This window comes from Leptidea sinapis, chromosome 2 (assembly GCF_905404315.1).
Source record: "Leptidea sinapis chromosome 2, ilLepSina1.1, whole genome shotgun sequence".
Taxonomy (NCBI): Eukaryota; Metazoa; Arthropoda; class Insecta; order Lepidoptera; family Pieridae; genus Leptidea; species Leptidea sinapis.
The window spans coordinates 26,434,135-26,452,976 of record NC_066266.1 but is presented as its reverse complement, the minus strand read 5'-3'; the positions used below and the strand labels follow the sequence as shown (position 1 = coordinate 26,452,976).

At 34.9% G+C, this 18,842-nt stretch overlaps 2 protein-coding genes across 2 annotated transcripts; one reads left to right on the top strand and one right to left on the bottom strand.

Annotated features, from left to right (window-relative positions):
- Positions 1 to 2,672: 2,672 nt before the first annotated feature.
- Positions 2,673 to 12,836, top strand: LOC126975048 (copper chaperone for superoxide dismutase). The gene is made up of 4 exons (XM_050822842.1): positions 2,673 to 2,845; positions 5,080 to 5,235; positions 7,044 to 7,147; positions 11,597 to 12,836. The coding sequence occupies exons 1-4, from the start codon at positions 2,693 to 2,695 to the stop codon at positions 11,766 to 11,768; spliced, it is 585 nt and encodes a 194-aa protein (XP_050678799.1). The 5' UTR covers positions 2,673 to 2,692; the 3' UTR covers positions 11,769 to 12,836.
- A 153-nt stretch (positions 12,837 to 12,989) lies between these two features.
- On the bottom strand, positions 12,990 to 18,032 carry LOC126971471 (uncharacterized). The gene has a single exon (XM_050817803.1). The coding sequence runs from the start codon at positions 17,966 to 17,968 to the stop codon at positions 16,145 to 16,147; it is 1,824 nt and encodes a 607-aa protein (XP_050673760.1). The 5' UTR covers positions 17,969 to 18,032; the 3' UTR covers positions 12,990 to 16,144.
- Between the last annotated feature and the right edge of the window lie 810 nt (positions 18,033 to 18,842).

The window sequence follows — 18,842 nt, the reverse complement described above, 5'->3', positions numbered from 1 at the left end:
ATTAATAAATTTAAATGTTTTATAAAAAATGGCTCTGTCCTAATTCCTATTACTCCACTGCTGAATATCTAAATGACCGGACAGCCTGGGACTAGATTGTGATTAGTTTATAGCGATAGAAATGACTGTACAATATTGTATATTTTTATTGAAAAGAGCGCACAAAAAGAATGCTGGGAGAGTTTCTTGCGCAGCTTCTTCTCTCTCAGAGCGCCATTTGTTTCCGAAGCGGTAGTAGTTATTAGAAATGACATCAAAAAGAATTCTAAAGGAATCAATTTTGATAAAATAAATGCCTTTATTAAAATATTTTGGTATATTTTTAGTTGGAAGTCCTATTAGATTTGGGACCGCAGCCTAATGAGGAAATTGTTAACAAAACCATCAACGAATTGAAGTCACTAGATGGAGTGAAAGAAGTAAGTATTCTACAATTTTACTAAGGTTTATACACTTGAATGGTAAGTGCCATTTGTCTGTGTGTTTGTGTGTTAGAAAACTGAAACTAATACAGTGAATTTACTAGAGTTTATATGGATAGCTTCTTTGCCTGATACAGGATATTTCACTAACCACATTACTGGATGGCTGGCCTATTGATCTTATAGCTAGGTATGTATTTTAGAATAAATAAAACGGTACAGTTTTCAGAAATTATAAATGTTTTATTGTGAATAGTTGCTTACATTTAATACATATTACATAATCTATGTTTACTTTATAAAAATTAATAGATTTTATTTACTTGCAATCTAAATTCATGTGGTGTTGTCTTGAATAGGTTAAAGTTGTATTGTTAAGAAATCACCACCACCCACATCACCTGCATCACAAGCGCATTGCCTCCCTTTTTGGAAGTTGTACGTGCTTATTTTGAAGGTACCCATGTTGAATCGTTCTAGAAATACATCGCAAGGAAGGTCTTTATGTGGCTGAGGAAACAACTAACTACAGACTATGTATAACTCCTCACATTATTGACGACAGGCAACATTCAAGAATGGAGCTGTGCTGGTTGAAACTATACTACCGAGCACTGTGATACTTGATCTTGTGTCTCGGACCTCGGGCAAGAGAGTGGTCCTGCAGGGATTCGGAGGTAATTTTTGCTATTTTGTATAGAATAGGACCATACGAGAGACGAGACGAGCAGGACGTTCAGCTGATGGTAATTGACACACCCTGCCCATTACAATGCAGTGCCGCTCAGGATTCTTGAAAAACCCCAAAATTTCTGAGCGGCACTATAACTGCGCTCGTCACCGTGAGACATAGGATGTCAAGTCTCATTTGACCAGTAATTTCACTAGCTACGACGCCCTTCAGACCGAAACTCAGGCGCCGTTGTGGTACCCATAATCTAGCCGGCATCCTGTGCAAAGGAGCCTCCCACTGGTATCATCATATAATCATCTAGAGACAAACTTCTTAGCCCTGGTTTTACCAATGACATTAAAACTCTTGTGTTGTGAGTGTCTTTAACATACAACGCTGGTTACTGGGGCCATGATACCACAAGGGCCTATTCTTAGACCTTCCCTCTTCCTTTTTTACATTAAATACTAATCTTGTAGACAAAAATTCATGTTTTAGTATTGTTTGCGGACTTCACTCGTAGTAACTCGAAGTAAACAACAATGTTCTATCTGACATCGTGTATTGGTTTAGCGCCAATAACTGATTTTTAAACATCAAGTATACCAAATATATAAAATTTAACGCACTAAATGTCGTAAGTTAAATTAGAGATTATTTTTTAAGCAGAGAGAGAGATATCCGGTGGAATCTGGAGTATTGATTACTCTTGATTCCAAATTACAATGGGGTATATTGAAGGATTAGCTAATAGATTTAGTTCTGCAGGATATGCGGTTAAAAAGATTAGACAATTAACTGACATAAAACGGCACGGCACACCTAGTTTTTTTTTATATTTTTTCAAAGTATGGTGTCCTATGGTATATTGTTATGGGGCAGTGCAGCCGATATCAATACTATCTTAGTGCTGAAGAAGAGGGCTATTCACGATATAACATAACCTTGGTATTAAAAGAATCATTAAGAGAAAACCTTTTTTTTTAACCAACTAAGCTAACCGTTCGAGTGACGTATCGTCGTCATAAAATCTTGAATGCTTTGTTCAAGGAACGCCGGAGGTCGTGGGTTCGAGTCCCGCATCGTTCAAAAAATTTTGTTTTTAAAATTTTATCTGTTTATTAATCCTAGAAGTGAGGGTTATCACTTTAAAAAACAACAATTTGTTTAGATACCGTTTATTAGAATCGAATGATGTATGATTTTTCATTTGCGATATTTTTCATACAAAATATTTATTAAAATATCAATACATTATATACATTTAAGAGAAAATTGGCAACGCTGCACTCTAAGAGCTTCAAATTATGAATGATTGTACTTTTTTAAATGAAAATAAAGGCGAGACGAGCAGGACGTTCAGCTGGTAATTGATACGCCCTGCCCATTAGGATGCAGTGCCGAGTGAAGATTTTTGAAATACCCAGAAATTCTGAGCGACACCTACAACTGCGCTCGTCACCTTGAGACATAAGATGTTAAGTCTCATTTGCCCATTAATTTCACTTTAAACAGTATTGTTAATATCTTAGAGTTATGGGAATTCAACATAAGCACTGCATAATTTTTCTGGACAGAATCGCAGTCAGCCGTCGCTATGATCAATAACAACTGCTCCGTCAGTAGAGTGATGGGTGTGATCCGGTTCCAGCAGACTGATGAAGGATCTCTGGTGGCTGACGGGAGCATCGACGGCCTGGCACCAGGGGAACATGGACTGCATGTACATGAGACTGGAGATATGAGTGAGGTGAGGAAATGGATGACTAATGGTGAGAGCTGTCTATTTTTATTAAAGCGAATGCTAAGCAGAAAACAAGGTGTTTATAGACAAGTTTTATTGTGGAAATATAGCATTTAGAGCTGTGAATACTATTTTATCCTATCACACATACCCTTAAGTCTTATTTGTAGGTTGATTATGCTTGCTGTTGGTTGTAGTTAACACTCCAGAGCTATTTTGATCTACCACTTTTCTTTGCAGTTGAACAAGTTTTTTCTCGGCACGACGCATTTGTTTAGTACGACTCTCAGAGAACTTATTCTTTTAGTTTGTGCTACTTTTGTGTAGGTACATTTATTCAGTTTAGTAATCAATAGTGAAAATTATTAGCATATAAACATTAACATATTTTGAAAATAATGGCTTTATAACATTGATGGCGGGCGGACAGTCGTGAACTTATACCGTTCAAGGTCGCTGGTATTTAGTGTCGCCTTAAGCGGAAAGTAAATATTCGCCAAGTCCATTATTTTGACGTATCCATTGCTCATTTACGAAAATTTGATAGTTTCAGGGTTTGGACTTTGAATATTAAAGAAAATACAGGTAATCTGCCCTATAATGAGTGGTTAGCGATCCTACCTACTAAGCTGGAGGTCCCGGGTTCGAATCCCGGTAGGTGCAAGCATTTATATGATGAATATGGATGTTTGTTTCCGAGTCATGGATGTTTAAATGTATTTATGTATGTTTATATGAATTTATGTATGTATAAGTAAGTATATTGTATTAAATATATAATTGTCTTGTAACCCATAACACAGGCTATATATTCTTAAATTGGGGCAAGATAATTTGTGTAAAAAGTGTGTCAATATTATTATTGTCAATATTATAATGCCGTAAAATGGTTCCGCGTTATAAGATAAGGAGGCGTTATATTTCTCTATATAACGCGTTGTTTACAACCTCGTACTACGTAATAATAATAATAATTAATCACAATTCGTTATAAGTATTTCCAATTGTTCGCCTACTTTACGCTTTACTATTTTATTAAGGTATTTAATACACAAATCTAATAAAATAATTTAATTTTGTAATAACAGAATTGACACACGAGCAAAAGTACGCGAACCTAATCACGAACTATACAAATCATTATAAATTTCACAGTACAGAAGTATGTTTATGGGAAATTCCCGCGTTATATGGAGGAATGCCCGTGAGATATGGGCTATTAATAGAAAACGCGTAATATGCGAGTTATACGTGTTAGAAGGGTAATGCGTTATAGGGACTTTTACTATTTATTATATACTAGCTGACCCGACAGACGTTGTTCTGTAGATAATAAAAAAACTGTTTTACTGTTTTATAGGAATTTGCCAATAATATTTCAAAACATCAAGAATTATTTCGTAAAAATGCTCCCTGTTGTTATAATGAAATTGTTCCACAGCGGAACTGTCAAACCGTGCGTCACTAAATTCTCTCATAGAAAATATGTCCATACAAAACATATACTGGAATTAAAAATATGTATGTCTCAAATCAAAATAAAAACTATCCTATCTCTCAAGTTGGACTAAACTGCACTCCATGAAGAAATCCCCATTTGAATCCGTTCATTAGCTTAGAAGACCATCGAGGACAAACAACGTGTCACGTTATTTATATATATTAAGAAGATAAGATTTATAGACAATTTGCAGAAGTAAATTGTCTATATTGGAGCGAGTGTAAGAGGTAGTTGTCACGCACACTAAAGTAATAAACCTGGCCTGTTGACATGCTTAGCCTACAAGCAAGAGGTTTAATCTAGTCGTAGTTGTGGTATCCATAATCTAGCCGGCCTCCTGTGCAAAGGAGCCTCCCGCTGGTTATACTTCCCATAAATATTTATTTCCCTTGTGTGACGTCACAGGTCCACACTCAATTTTATTTCCTTATTAAGTGGTTGTGCTTTTACACTTCGGCCCAACACAAGACTTTCTTATACTAAAACTAAACATTCCAAACAATATATTCGTAATCTCCTAGTAACCTACGGGTCGCAAAGTACAGCGCGAGTGTTGACTTATGACGTCACACGTACCGAACACCGGCTGGCGGGTGAAAACTCGCGTCGCGCGCATGTGTTTACAATTCCATATCTCGGAAACTAATTGATGTATCTAAATGATTTTTATATGGAATTCTCGTATTTTCTATAGAGAATACGATAAAAATAAAAATGAATGAACATTGTTCATTGCCAGGGCTGTGCCTCTATCGGTGGTCACTTCAACCCGTATAAGTCCCCCCACGGCGGGCCTCTGGATCCCCCCGATATGCGACACGCTGGTGACCTTGGCAACATCGTGGCTGATGAGAACGGAAGAGCCACTTTCAGAATAGTCGATAATGTATTAAAGGTATGTATATGTCTAGCAAAACTCCCATCAACTTTACATTATGGTAGTCTCAAACTTAAGATTTCCTTGCGCACTCGTTTACTGCACTATTACATCCGGCAAATACTTCTGTATGGATGTGAGGCGTGGAGTATTAAAGAAGACCCCAGGAAACGTATAGGAGCTCTCGAAATGTGGGCTATCAAGATGAGGAAAATCGCATATTTGGGGCACGTGAATAGGCACGAGAGGTACGAACCCATACAACTCATCATGATGGGAAAAGTTGCTGGAAGAAGAGGCGTAGGTCGCAGAAAAAAGTCTTGGCTGTCCAACATCCGAGAGTGGGCTGGCATCGTGAGTGCGGCAGTACTATTTCGCCTCGCGAAGAACAAAAAGTTAAAACTACAAAGCTAACTACCAACCGACTAGCGAGTCGGAGAGGCACGTGAAGAAGTCTCAAACTGATGTTATAAAATGCTTACAAACATTTCTTACACACATTTGACCATAATGTTATTAAACCGTGTAGGCGCATCCGCTTCACAATACATCAGCTGTCACTTTAGACAAATGTCAAATTGTCAATGCCAATAAGGAAAACAGAGCTCTGGTAGGGCGGCCATCTTTTAAAAACACACTGTCATAAGAACTGCGGCTTAACCTGGCCTTTTTTCAAGACGTCCCTGATTAGATCTTGAAACGTCCGCCTAGGTCTACCACTTCCAACACTTTTATTCACACTGGCCTTATACACTTTCTTCGTCAATCGTTCTTCATTCATTCTCTCGACATGTCCAAACCATCTCAGCATAACGGTTATAATCTTAGCCGAAATCCACTAGGTTTTAAGCAAATGTTCGCTTTCAAACCACGTATAACAAACGAATCTTAGCCGGATTATACTTCGTCGCCAATCGCCATACTGTAATTACTACTATTTCAAACTTATGTTTCAAATGACTGCACGGTTCATACTTAACTAAATGTAAATTTTTACTTACATCCTCTTTGGCAGTTACTGTTGGATCGTCTCGAAGTGCTTACGCAACCACGTGCTCGGTGGACGATATGTTTTACTCCAGTAGTCATTATTCTGTAATGTTATTGATAGTAATATCTGCAATGATTATTATATTACTTATTTTATTGGAATACCGTCTCCTTACCTTAAAAAAAGACTTTTAAACGTTTTTATGTGAGGTAATGTTAGTAAACATTTCAAAATTAAATTGATTGTCAAAAAATTGTAACAAATAAAACATTTGTTTTCATTCTATTGTAAACACACTGTATCCTGGCGACTGCGGAAAAAGCGGGGCCTGTTCTAGCGTGCTCCGCGCCGTGCATAAATCATTGATGCATTAACGTACAATAGACATCTAGACTCACAAACGCGGTCTAAAATTGTCTCAAGCACAGCTCTACCTACACTTCTAGGCAGAGTTTTGGTTCAGTTGTGTTTTCACCGCGCTTTGAATACAACGCCACGCAATAACATAGTGTTCAATGAAAACTGTCCAAATAACAGCATTAAAAAGAATACAGTGTCCTATGTCAGGTAAGTGCCCATTTAAATTAACAAAATTTTGGAACAAACTTGACGTTTTAATCATTTTGCTGTTGAGCAATTATTTAAATACAATAAAGCAAAAGAAACATACTTAGATGTTTATATTTTTTTAAGAATTATATAAAGATAAACTTTGTATTTGCAAATTGATGACGGTAAGCGATCCCTTCACATATTTTAGTACTAGGAACGACCCGCACCACGACGCAGCCACAAGAAAATATTTTGAGATGTATTTAGGTTTATTTATTTGCAGGTGTGGGATGTGTTGGGTAGATCGGTGGCAGTGACGTCACAACGTGACGACTACGGGCGGGGTTCGACTCCCGTCTCCAAAATTAATGGGAACAGCGGAGAGCCGTGCGTATTACAACTTTGTATTTACGAACCATAAGCGGACATTTTTCCATATAAACTTGCCCTGTGCTTCCCCGGGGCATTAAAAGAATAGGGAAGTTCCAGGCCCAAGGGTGTCGTAAGAGGCGACAACAGTGGGAGGCTCCTTTGCACAGGATGCCGGCTAGATATATTAGTCCCACAACGGTGCCTATTTCTGCCGGGAAGCAGTAATGTGTAAGCATTATTGTGTTTCGATCTGAAGGGCGCTGAAGCTAGTAAAATTACTGGGCAAATGAGACTTAACATCTGATGTCTCAAGAAAACGAGCGCAGTTGTAGTGCCGCTCAGAATTTTTGGGGGTATTCAAGTATCCTGAGCGGCACTGCATTATAATGGGCAGGGCGTATCAATTACCATCAGCGAACGTCCTGCTCGTCTCATCCCTTATTTTCATAAAAAAATACCAAAGTCAAGTAAGAGGTTTAAGACACTCCACTAAGTTATACCTAAGTATACTCTTTATAGATTTACAGATTACTCCGTGAGACATAAGATGTTAAGTCTTATTTGCCCAGTAATTTCACTAGCTACGGCGCCCTTCATACCGAAACACAGTAATGCTTACACATTACTGCTTCATGGCAGAAATAGGCGCCGTTGTGGTACCCATAATCTAGCCGTCCTCCTGTGCAAAGGAGCCTCCCACTGGTATTTGTCTGTCATAGCTTAACTAACTTTACTTAATTTACTTTGTTAGTGACTACTAAGCTAGAGGTCCCGGGTTCGAATCCCGGTAGGTGCAATCATTTATATGATGAATATGGATGTTTGTTTCCGAGTCATGGATGTTTATAAGTATTTATGTATGTTTAACTAAGTATATTGTTTTCGAAGTAAATCAATCGAACAGCATTATATTACAAATATTGCTTAGTAGATGAAAATTATCTTAATATATATATTTCTTGTGTGTGTGTGTATGTCACTGAACTCCTCTTAGACGGCTGGACCGATTTTGATGATATTTTTGTGTGATCCAGTGAATTTGAGATTGGTGTGTGTCTTCAGGTGGATTCGAGAATGGTTTAGATTCACAATTAAACTACATCCTAAACGGCTGGACTGATTTTGATGATTTTTTTGTTTGTTTCAGTGAATTTGAGATTGGTTTAGATTCTCAATTCCGTCCATATTATATAATTCTCCTGCTCATGCGTATGTTAGTGAACTCCTCCTAACGGCTGGACCGATTTTTCAAATTTAAGACGTGTGTACAGGACAATGTCTGTCGGGTCCACTAGTTTACTTATAAGTTATAACCATGTGTTGCCTTTAGTAAGGCAGTACGCGTATAACCATTGATCGGGCCGGACTCATTTACCATTAACCTTTCGTCTATAACCATTACAGGGCCAGTCCGAGTAACCATTGTAACCAATTTATAGTAGAAATCCGCGTACTCACAAGTAGAACCATTTATTATAGTTATTTAACAAGTGTCATAGATTAATTAAGTACCTTAAGTAAATAAACATTTTTAACATAAAAACCAATATATCTAATATAATTCTCGTGTCGTGGTGTTAAACTTTGAACTCCTCCGAAACGGCTTGAACGATTCTCATGAAATTTTGAGTGCATATTGGATAGGTCTGAGAATCGGACAACATCTATTTTTCATCCCCCTGAATGTTAAGGGTGGTCCACACGATTTTTTTTTTAATTTTTTTGATATTTTTCATTAAATTTGTTTGATTATGAGTCAGCATTAAAAAATACATACAACTTCAAATTTTGACCCATCTACGATCAACAGTTAGTTTTGTATCGCGATTTTAATATCGCCAATACAACGTTTGCTGTGTCAGCTTGTGTATATATATATATATATCTATAGTGCACCCCTTTTCATATTGTATTAAATATATCGTTGCCTCGTACCTTATAGTACACACAGGCTATGCCTAGTTTGGGACAAGATAATTTGTGTAAAAATGTGTCAATATTATTATTATACTAGCTGACCCGGCAAACGTTGTTTTGCCATATAAAGTATAATTCACGCGATAGTTTTATAAGTAATAAATAGCCTATGTGTTATTCTGGTGTGTAAGCTATATTATTGTAAAGTTTCATCAAAATCCAATCAGTAGTTTTTGCGTTAAAGAAGTTCAAACATACATCCAGACACACAAACTTTCACATTTATAATATTAATAGGATTTCATCTGTCAAATTACTATAAAAACGAAATAAAAGATTATGCTATGCTTACAACTCAGCTAAGTTTTACATAAGTAAAGTCTAAGCAATGTGTAAGAACGGTCTGTTGCGTTGCTACGCTTCGAAGGGTTGCTACCCTTCGAAGTATATGACGAGAGTTGTCAGACTTCAAGACATTGTTAATTTTAACAGCTCCGTCAGCAATACTCGTAGCTCAGCGGAAACGTGTTTACTTTAAACGCTGTAGACCCGGGTTCGATACACCTACGAGTGTATAGATTTTTTTGGGTTTTGTAAAGTTAAAGGAAATTTCTAGTTAGTTCGGGATCGAATCGAACAGAAAAAAGGGATGGAAAATGTGTAAGCAGGATAAAAATAGTTTAAAGAATTTTCTAGTACAATTTAAATTTAAAGATGGAATGGAAGAATCATTTTGAAAATAGAACGGATCCCGGGGTATATAAGCCGTACTAAGCGTGGCCTACGGCAGTTCTAGTTCTGACTCGAAAGTGTAAAGAAGAAGAAGTAGTGAAAAGTGGAAGTGTTCCAAGAGGAAAAAGATAGAAGAGACTTAGGGTTCTGTGCGGTGTGACGCATTGAAGGTACCGCCGCCCACAAGAGGGACAGCGGCAGACCGGCGAAGTGCAAGTTCAGAAAAAGTGAACGCAAATAAAGACTCGTTCCTATAAGCGGAGTATTATTTTCAATCCCTGACCCACTCCCGTGTCAGGTCTATAGATTGAGAGCCTGAGATTTATATAATATACTTAATCTGTGGTGCCAATATGTTCAGAAATATGGTCCAATTGCAACCCCCCACTTTTAGGATGTAGTTGTTTTTATACCCTGTATACGGGGTGGATTTTTGAGAAGGGCGGTTATGGCCAAGTCGGAAACTACGAGGCTTAGCGAAAAGTCGTGAAAGGAGTCATGCCCTTGATTTATAAGAACCCAATAACTGCATATTTCGTTTTTGAAAATTTCTTGATTATTTAACGGAATTCGATCCAAACGATTTTTAAAAAATACCTGTATTATTCAAGCAACGGTATCTGTTGCTGATAAGGCTCAAACTTTGGAAAGATATGTATTACTAAAAATGAAAGCAAATAGAAAATATTTACAAATTACTTTTCATATCTCCCTTTTACCTAACTAATAAGTTGTTCAAAATGGTTTCCGTTGACTCCAATGCATAAGTTAATACGTCTCTCTAATCACACCATGACAGGATTTATCCTCGATAGAATATCAACAATAACGATAGTATTGGTAAAAAAAATTTGAATAGGTGTGTTTTCTTACGTGTAAAAATAATAAAACAAAAAACTATTTCCTTTCATTTTTAATAAATCAAATCAAAATCACTTTATTCATGTAGGTCACGGAAATGATTCTTATGAATGTCAAAAGATAGTTTTTCTTATTGAATCTACCGCTACTTCGTAAAAGGTTGAGCTAATCAGAAGTACCAAGAAACTCATTGCCACTCTTTTATATAAAAATGATTTAAGTTTTCTTTAGTGTTAATTCCGCCAATATTTGTTTTTAAAACAATTCGACACGTGTTTCGCCTCTACACGAGGCATCCTCAGGACGTGTTGTCTCGCCAAAATCTGGCACGATACTGAGTCGAATTGTTTTGGAAACAATTATTGGCGGAATTAACACTAAAGAAAACTTAAATCATTTGTATAATTATGGATTTTCGCAAAGTAACGCCTAGTTCAATAAATATACTATACTTACATCTCAGCTAAGTTTTCCATAAGTAAAGTCTAAGCAAACTTACAGTACGGTCTATACTGGGTGGCCGAGAAGTTGACGTCCAAAGCTAAAATTTGAATTTTGCTCATTTTATTGGCCAATGTTCTGGGAAATTATTAAAAATAGTTGGAACCATAGGCCATTTTATTTTATTTTTGATACCTTGAACATTTTCATGAAATTAGCTGGAGCAGTTCTTACTTGAACTTACGACTCAAATCTAAACTAGTTTCGCATTGTCTAAAGTATTCATGGTTTCTTATGTGGTTATTGCAACTGTAGTTGATAATTTTGGAAACAAATAATGGCGGAATTAACACTAAAGAAAACTTAAATCATTTGTATAGTATAATAAATCATTTCGTTTTTATAGTTATTTGACAGCTGAAATATAATAATATTAATAATGACTTGCCAATAACCGCCCTTCTCAAAATACCACTCTGTATATTAATTAATTGCATTAATTTCTCGGTTCAGGATAGCGTGTGGTATCATAGCGCGTTCTGCCGGAGTGTTCCAGAATCCGAAACGGATCTGCGCCTGCGACGGTGTCGTGGTGTGGGACGAAAGGGACCGACCTGTGGCGGGAAAGGGCCGGCGGTGTTGCCAGCGCGACGGCGGAGGTGACACTCCGTGTTGTAAAGTGTAGACACTTCTAATGGTGCGTACAGACCGGTGAAATGTATAATACCAGTACATTTTACTAGTGGGGCTCCTTTGCACAGGAAGCCGGCTAGATTATGGGTACCATGACGGCGCCTACTTCTGCGGTGAAGCAATAATGCGTAAACATTACTTTGTTTCGGTCTGAAGGGCGCCGTAGCTAGTGAAATTACTGGGCAAATGAGATTTAACATCTTATGTCTCCAGGTGACATGCGCTATGTATTGCCGCTCAGAAATTTTGGGTTTTTCAAGAATCCTGAACGGCACTGCATTGTAATGGGCAGGGCGTATCAATTACCATCAGCTGAACGTCCTGATCGTCTCGTCGCTTGTTTTCATAAAAAAATCATGAAAGTTTTTAAAAATTTCTCATAGTTTGTACGTCTTTTGCGCGCAAAATGACCATTTCACGCGCACGCTACGAACATTACAAGCCGCGCGCGAAGGAATAGGAAGATCACTTCATGTTACGTTACACCAGTCTGTACGCACCTTTATAAATTACGTCACACAAATTTTATGATTTCATGATCTTGGAAAAGATTGTCAATAATGTGTAAGCGGCGTTGCATACGTATAAATTAACTTATACAGATAACATTAAAACATTTATTCAAATTAAAACCTTATGTCGTTGCAGTAATGTTCAAAGTCTATTGTATTGTATACTACAATCTTAAGAAGCTCATTGATGCAAAATATCCGACTTTCGCACATTTCATCGGCAATGTATATTGTTTTAACAATTGAAATATAATTATTTCGCAAAATGATTAAATAAAAGAGGCTTGCTTTTTAAGTTTGGATATGCTGATTTTGGACAGTTTCACTGAACACTACTATCATTGCGTGGCGTTGTATTCAAAGCGCGGTCGCAACACAATCGCAAAGTTTTGCTTCATACAATTTTCGAGCGTGATTGTGAGTCTAGATTTGAACTGTTCTCTTTGTTTCTATATTCTCTGTGTTATGTTGCCAAAATTATGGTGTACTGTGATTATAGAATGTATCTAGTATTAAGGTTGTTGGGGAATAAATGAATTTGTTACTTATGTTTGTTTTTAATTTAATATTCAGCTGAATTTTGAGTGGAGAACTCAGAACTATACACATCAACATTATATAGGCCTATTTCTTCAGCTTCTTATGTTACCCTGGTACTAAGCCCTAGGAAATATCTGGCAACCCATAAAAATAAAACAATATTTCCAAACTGTCTATTATTTTATTATACTTTTCCAAAAACCTTACGGATTACATCACAGCACATTAAAAAAAATTAAGTTCTCATGGGATCACAGACATGTTCAATAGAAAATCAACTATTTTGTAAATACATTATGAATTTTTAACTAGATACAGATTTAAAGCTTTCAATTTTTTTTTATTCCGTGATTTTATTTAAGTACTGTGTGTTTTCACAAAAATTGCCGTATATAGCTATTTTCGATTTATATATAAAAGTAACAGAATTTAGTGAAGAGAAAAATGACAATATTAACGCTGTGCCAAACATAAAAAAAAAATAGTCCAACTTTTTTTGGTGGGTATTTAAATGTATTTTTTTTCAAATTTCTCACACAGGTGAGATACTTACTAATACTATTCGTGGGGTTAAATACAGACTTACATCTATTTGAAGTAATTCCATCACAGTCACTGTTTCCAATACAAAATTGAGTAAAAATTCGGATACATTCTTACATGTTAAATAGCACAATTTTAACCTTATATATAACATGTATATGTTACTCAACGGTTGATAAAAATAATGATTACTGTCACTTAGTTATCGCTAACTGTATAACAGGTGTCGCTTTTCGAGGCTTGTGGTACGAGGTACTCAGCTGTTGTCAAGCACAATACTTTATTTTTATCAACTATCGGCGAACAGAACTTAAACGTATTTTTTTTTGTTTTTCATTTTACTATAAAAAATTGCAATTTTTGAATAAAATAGGAGACACTATTTCAGTCTAATGAATAGGTAGTCAATTGTTAATAATCCAATTTGATAGTTCGTAATATATATTGCAAATCATAGTTTATTGAATGGGAGTTATTTCCCGCCCATAAATGTTCATTTACCTCGAATATTTGCCAAAAACTTTCATATTCGATTTAACATTTTTGTATTTCCAAAAAAAAAAAACTATTCGCACTTGGTACAGATAGTATAGCAGTATTTCTGTCATGTCGATGAGATTATTTTGTTACATTAGTACCTACATTTTACCTTACAGCATGAATAAATTTTTTAGTATAGCACAAAGATTGTAAAATTATAAATCGCGTCTTTTAATGCAACAACGAGTGGAGGTACAGCAATATTTGCTGACGGTACAATTTGAATGTGTCGTCATTTGTAGTACTATGATTTTTGCATGCTAAATACTTATACTGTAATCTGTACTAATGCCTTGTAAAACAATTTTGATAATACGCTGTCACATATCACAATTGAACAGTGTCTCCTACTATTCTTCATATTTTTAAATCATACACTCTTACATCATAAAATCTAATTCTAAACAGCAAAGCTACATTAATGTTTACATCTTTATTATTATTAAAGCTAAGGTTTCGAATATACACGATTCCTGTCCAGATGAAAGAGAAGTCAAAAAAGGATAATCATAGAGTAAAATTGACATGTAAAGGTGAAAAAAACGTTAATATTAAAATCGTATTAATTTTCACTGAAATGAAATACTTTATTGTACATAAATGTTAGTTATAGAAAAAAAGAAATTACACTTCTATTAAAAAATAACATCAATACCAATTATTCACCTAGCTATAGTACTTGGCCCAGATGATGACATCTCCTTCACACTAGGTTCGATGACCGAAATTCTTTCGACTTCGCGACTTAGACACATTATATAGAATATGAGATCTGTAAGTTTATGCACAATTTTGGATTTATCACAAGGTGGGTTTGAAATTTGAATATACAAAATCAGTCTTGATATCAATTATATCAAACAATTATTAAACAAAAATTGTTATATTGTAAAAATACAATTTTTTGGCAAAAATCAGTTTTCTTTCTTATCAAATTTTTAAAATTATATCAAAATACCTACTAAACTACTGAACTTATAAAAATCACATAATTTCTGCTAAGGCGGCTTTAATATTTTTAACAGTTCTTATAATGTACTGTAAATAAAATTGCGAGCATTAAAACAATAAAAAATCATCCTGTATATTAAGTACAGGATGTATTAAAATTACATAATTACAAAAAAAGTTGCACTGGCAATGGAATAGGGATTTGTTTATCGCAATTACTGGACTAAAATATCAATTAAAAGTGCTTGTGACATTTGCTATAAACAAAGATTGAACCACTGTTTATAGGCTGGTTACTAATATTTTCTACTATAATATGAATGAATCTATGTAGGAACTTTTATCAAATTCTGTTTTTTAAAATTTCAAATTTGCATATAAACTTATCTAATTTTGAGAGGTAAGTTTGGTATTGGCAGTTTGAAATTGATTTTTCATATAATATGAATAATTAGAGGCTTTATATAAATTAAATTTAATGTCTTCAATTAAATTAACACCAATTGTAAATTGTTACAGATTACTGAAAAATGTTTCAACAATATTTTATTTTTCAAACTATAAACACCATTGAATATAAATAGTTTGAGAGCTGAATGACTATTGCTGCAAGGTTTTTTAAATTCGCGCCATCTTTTGAAAAAAGGTTAGCACCATTCAAAAGATTTCCAAGTAACTTTTCACTACAAAAAGTAACTGGTTATAATAAAATAATAGATGATTCGATAAAAAATATCCAATTAGTCAATTAGTCATAGATAAAGATAGAGAAAAGTCATAGAGAGATAAGGATAGTATATATTAATGTCAGTTATCATGCAGTGAAACATATTAACTACTTAATTCGCATAACATTTAAATATTACTTAAATTAATTGAAATATGATAATCACTTAAGCACTAATACGAGAAATAAATGCAACTGTGCTTAATAATAACGCTGGGTAGTATAATACTTAAAAAAAATATGGAATCGTTATCAAGTTTCTGTTTTTGAGAATCAATTTACTTATTTTTTTAAGAGTTTTGGTTAAGTATGTAGTTCTTATGCCAGTAAATGGCACATATATATCATTTTTAAAAATTATGGACAAAACAATTATATTCTTTCCTTATTATTATGTACTACCAGCCTGGTGAAATATTTTGATCAAATGGCAACCAATCAAAACTTTTCTTCTGAATATTATTCAAAACACACTTTCAAGTTATTATATTAACTCTGTAAATCACCGGATATTGAGCATGGAATTGCATAATAATATTATTGAAGTACTTTTTGTTAATCAATAATATTATTTAACAAATTTCTTCTTTCAACATGTTGCGGCTGGGAACAATGGGTTATCAAAACAGACTCACCAACTATCAGATTCTCAAAACACAGTGAACAGGCATATACAGCATCTCCAAAGCATACAATTTTATTATCATCTCGGTACATTGTCATAGGATTCAATACGGTGCTTGGCTGAATCTCCTTTCCGGACGAAACACATTTCTTAATGTATGCAGTTTTGTACACAAAATGTATCTTTTCACAGTGCAACTGGCTTAAAATATGTTTCATGAGTCCATTTTCATCTTTTTCTGTGCATCGGCAGGAGGGGCAGTGAAAGAAAATGGAGTTCTTTGTTTCAAATTGTTGTGCCACTTCTTCACATTGCAGTTGAATACTGTGGACCTGAATGTAGAATGTGATACGTTCAATAGCTGCTTTTTGTAGCAATGTGGAATACAAAGATGTGTCATGGAAGCTATTGTAGCTAACGATTTGATCGAGGGATTCAGAATAAGCTGTTAAAGTTGTTGAATCAAGACTAAAGTTGCCAATAGATGAAGTAATTGACAATGTATTATCATTAGACTTTGATGTTAAGCCTGAATCAGTCTGTGATGGCGAGGATTGGCTACACTTGCAAATACACTTACAAGAATCAAAGCTCAGATTTGAATCATTCTCGTGCAGCTCTTCTTCCATACAGAATAGATTTAGCATTGCATCACGCAAGTCAGGGTATTCAAAGTATCTGTGTTTCTTCTTATGGCTGATATTAGACTGTTTCTGATGTCCACTCTTTTTTTTGGTAATTAAATACTTCTTGTTTGTGCCCTCGTTCTGCAAATGGCTGTTAATAAATTGTTCTATAGAGTTCTTTATGGACACTAGTTGTTTGCGAAGTTTAGATTTCATTTGAAAATCTTCTTTTTCCACTATAATATTCCATGCAGCAGAGGAAGTTGGGTTGTTTAGGTCTGGATTAGAATTGGTTAAGCTTATAACTTCCCCGAGACTCTTAGGAATGTCTGAGAGATCAGTCCCAGGGAGTGCTGTGACAACGGATCTGGTGTGAAAGACTTTTGATACCTTGATATGGAACTGAAATTCATTAAGCATTTTATTTAAGAAAGACTCCAGTTTTTCCATCCTCACTTGATAGTTTAACAACAATTTAAGTCTTTCTTCTTCATTTTTGTCTATTTCTACATCGGCAAAGGATTCTGGTGTTGTTGAAGGTCCAGGTCTCTCCTCGTCGCTTGTTGATTGAATGTCTGTTGAAGCTTTTTTACACATTTTCAGCTCATATTTTGGAGCATCAGTCGAATGATCAGATAAAGATTCATTGTTAAAATCTTCATCAATATTTGACTCAAAGTCAGAGATTTCATCATAAATATCGAACGATTTGTTAAAATCAAATCCACGGAAGTGTTCACTAAAAGTATCGGAAGTTTTGGGTTCTATTAAAGCATGAATTGGTGTGTTTTCGACATTAGATTTATCATGAATTTGATTCATAGATTGACTTGCTTTCTTGATGTCTACTTTTAACTTCTTACATTTACGACGCTTATGGCGAATTGGTGCGTCTGTAATGGTTATAATATCTGTGTCAGAGAATGATGCCTTCTTTTCAGCATATGTTTTAAATGATTGTGGTAAATTTAAACTTGAATTTTGAGATGTGCTATCTTCTATATTTTCGTATTTCGAACAATTGTCTTGATAAGTATTTCTGCGTTTCTTTTGGCTAGTTTCTAATGATTCCTCGGGTCTTTTGAAATAATTAATATTCGAAATTATGTTTCTAAACGAGAATGCCATATCGCTTAACTGGAATCAGCTGTAACAAAAGAGAAACTGGTTAAGTATTTATTCCCATACGAATACCAGCGGAGACCTTAGAAAGTATGAAATATGAATTGAAAAATGAAATTATTACCTGTACTGTAGTTATTTAAAGGTATACTGTATATATATAAAGGTGCCCCAGAAAAAAAGGTATTTGAAGTTGAACCTAAACCTTACGCATAGACTACTTTTTTTTTTTGGATTTTATGACCTGGTAACTAAGACCTTTAAGTCAAGTCTTTTCTTTACTATCTAAATATGTATACTTTTCATTTCACAGTTCACTTATCACTTCACTTTATTTTATATTGTTAGAATTGTATTCTTAATATATTTATATAATGGTTTATAACTTCTTTTGTTTCTTAATAATTGATCAAGTGGAGGCGGGCGGGATGAAGAATCACATAAAATTTTGGAGTCACTGATTTCACTATCCAGCACAAGTCTGTCAATCAGAAATGTTTGGCAGTCGAAAATAAGGTGGTCCACAGTTCCTTCATTTGAATTGCAATATGGGCAAATTTTATTCTTAACAATACCCAATCTTGCAAGGTAGACTACTTTTAAAACCTACGGCAAACAAATGGAATTTAAACACTACGTTGAATTTCAGAATCATTGCTATGCAATGACGTTCTCAAAGAGTATAATAATATATAGGGGCGTTCTATACATATAAACAATGCACCCCATACAAAATCAAAGGCGAAATATGGCATATGCTACAAATGACACCATAATAAGCTTCGACTTCGTCTATATATTTCTGCGTTTATTCCAGATATTGAATTATTAATTAAAACTGTTATGGGTTAATAGGCAGCAATGTAAAAACTATTTGAGT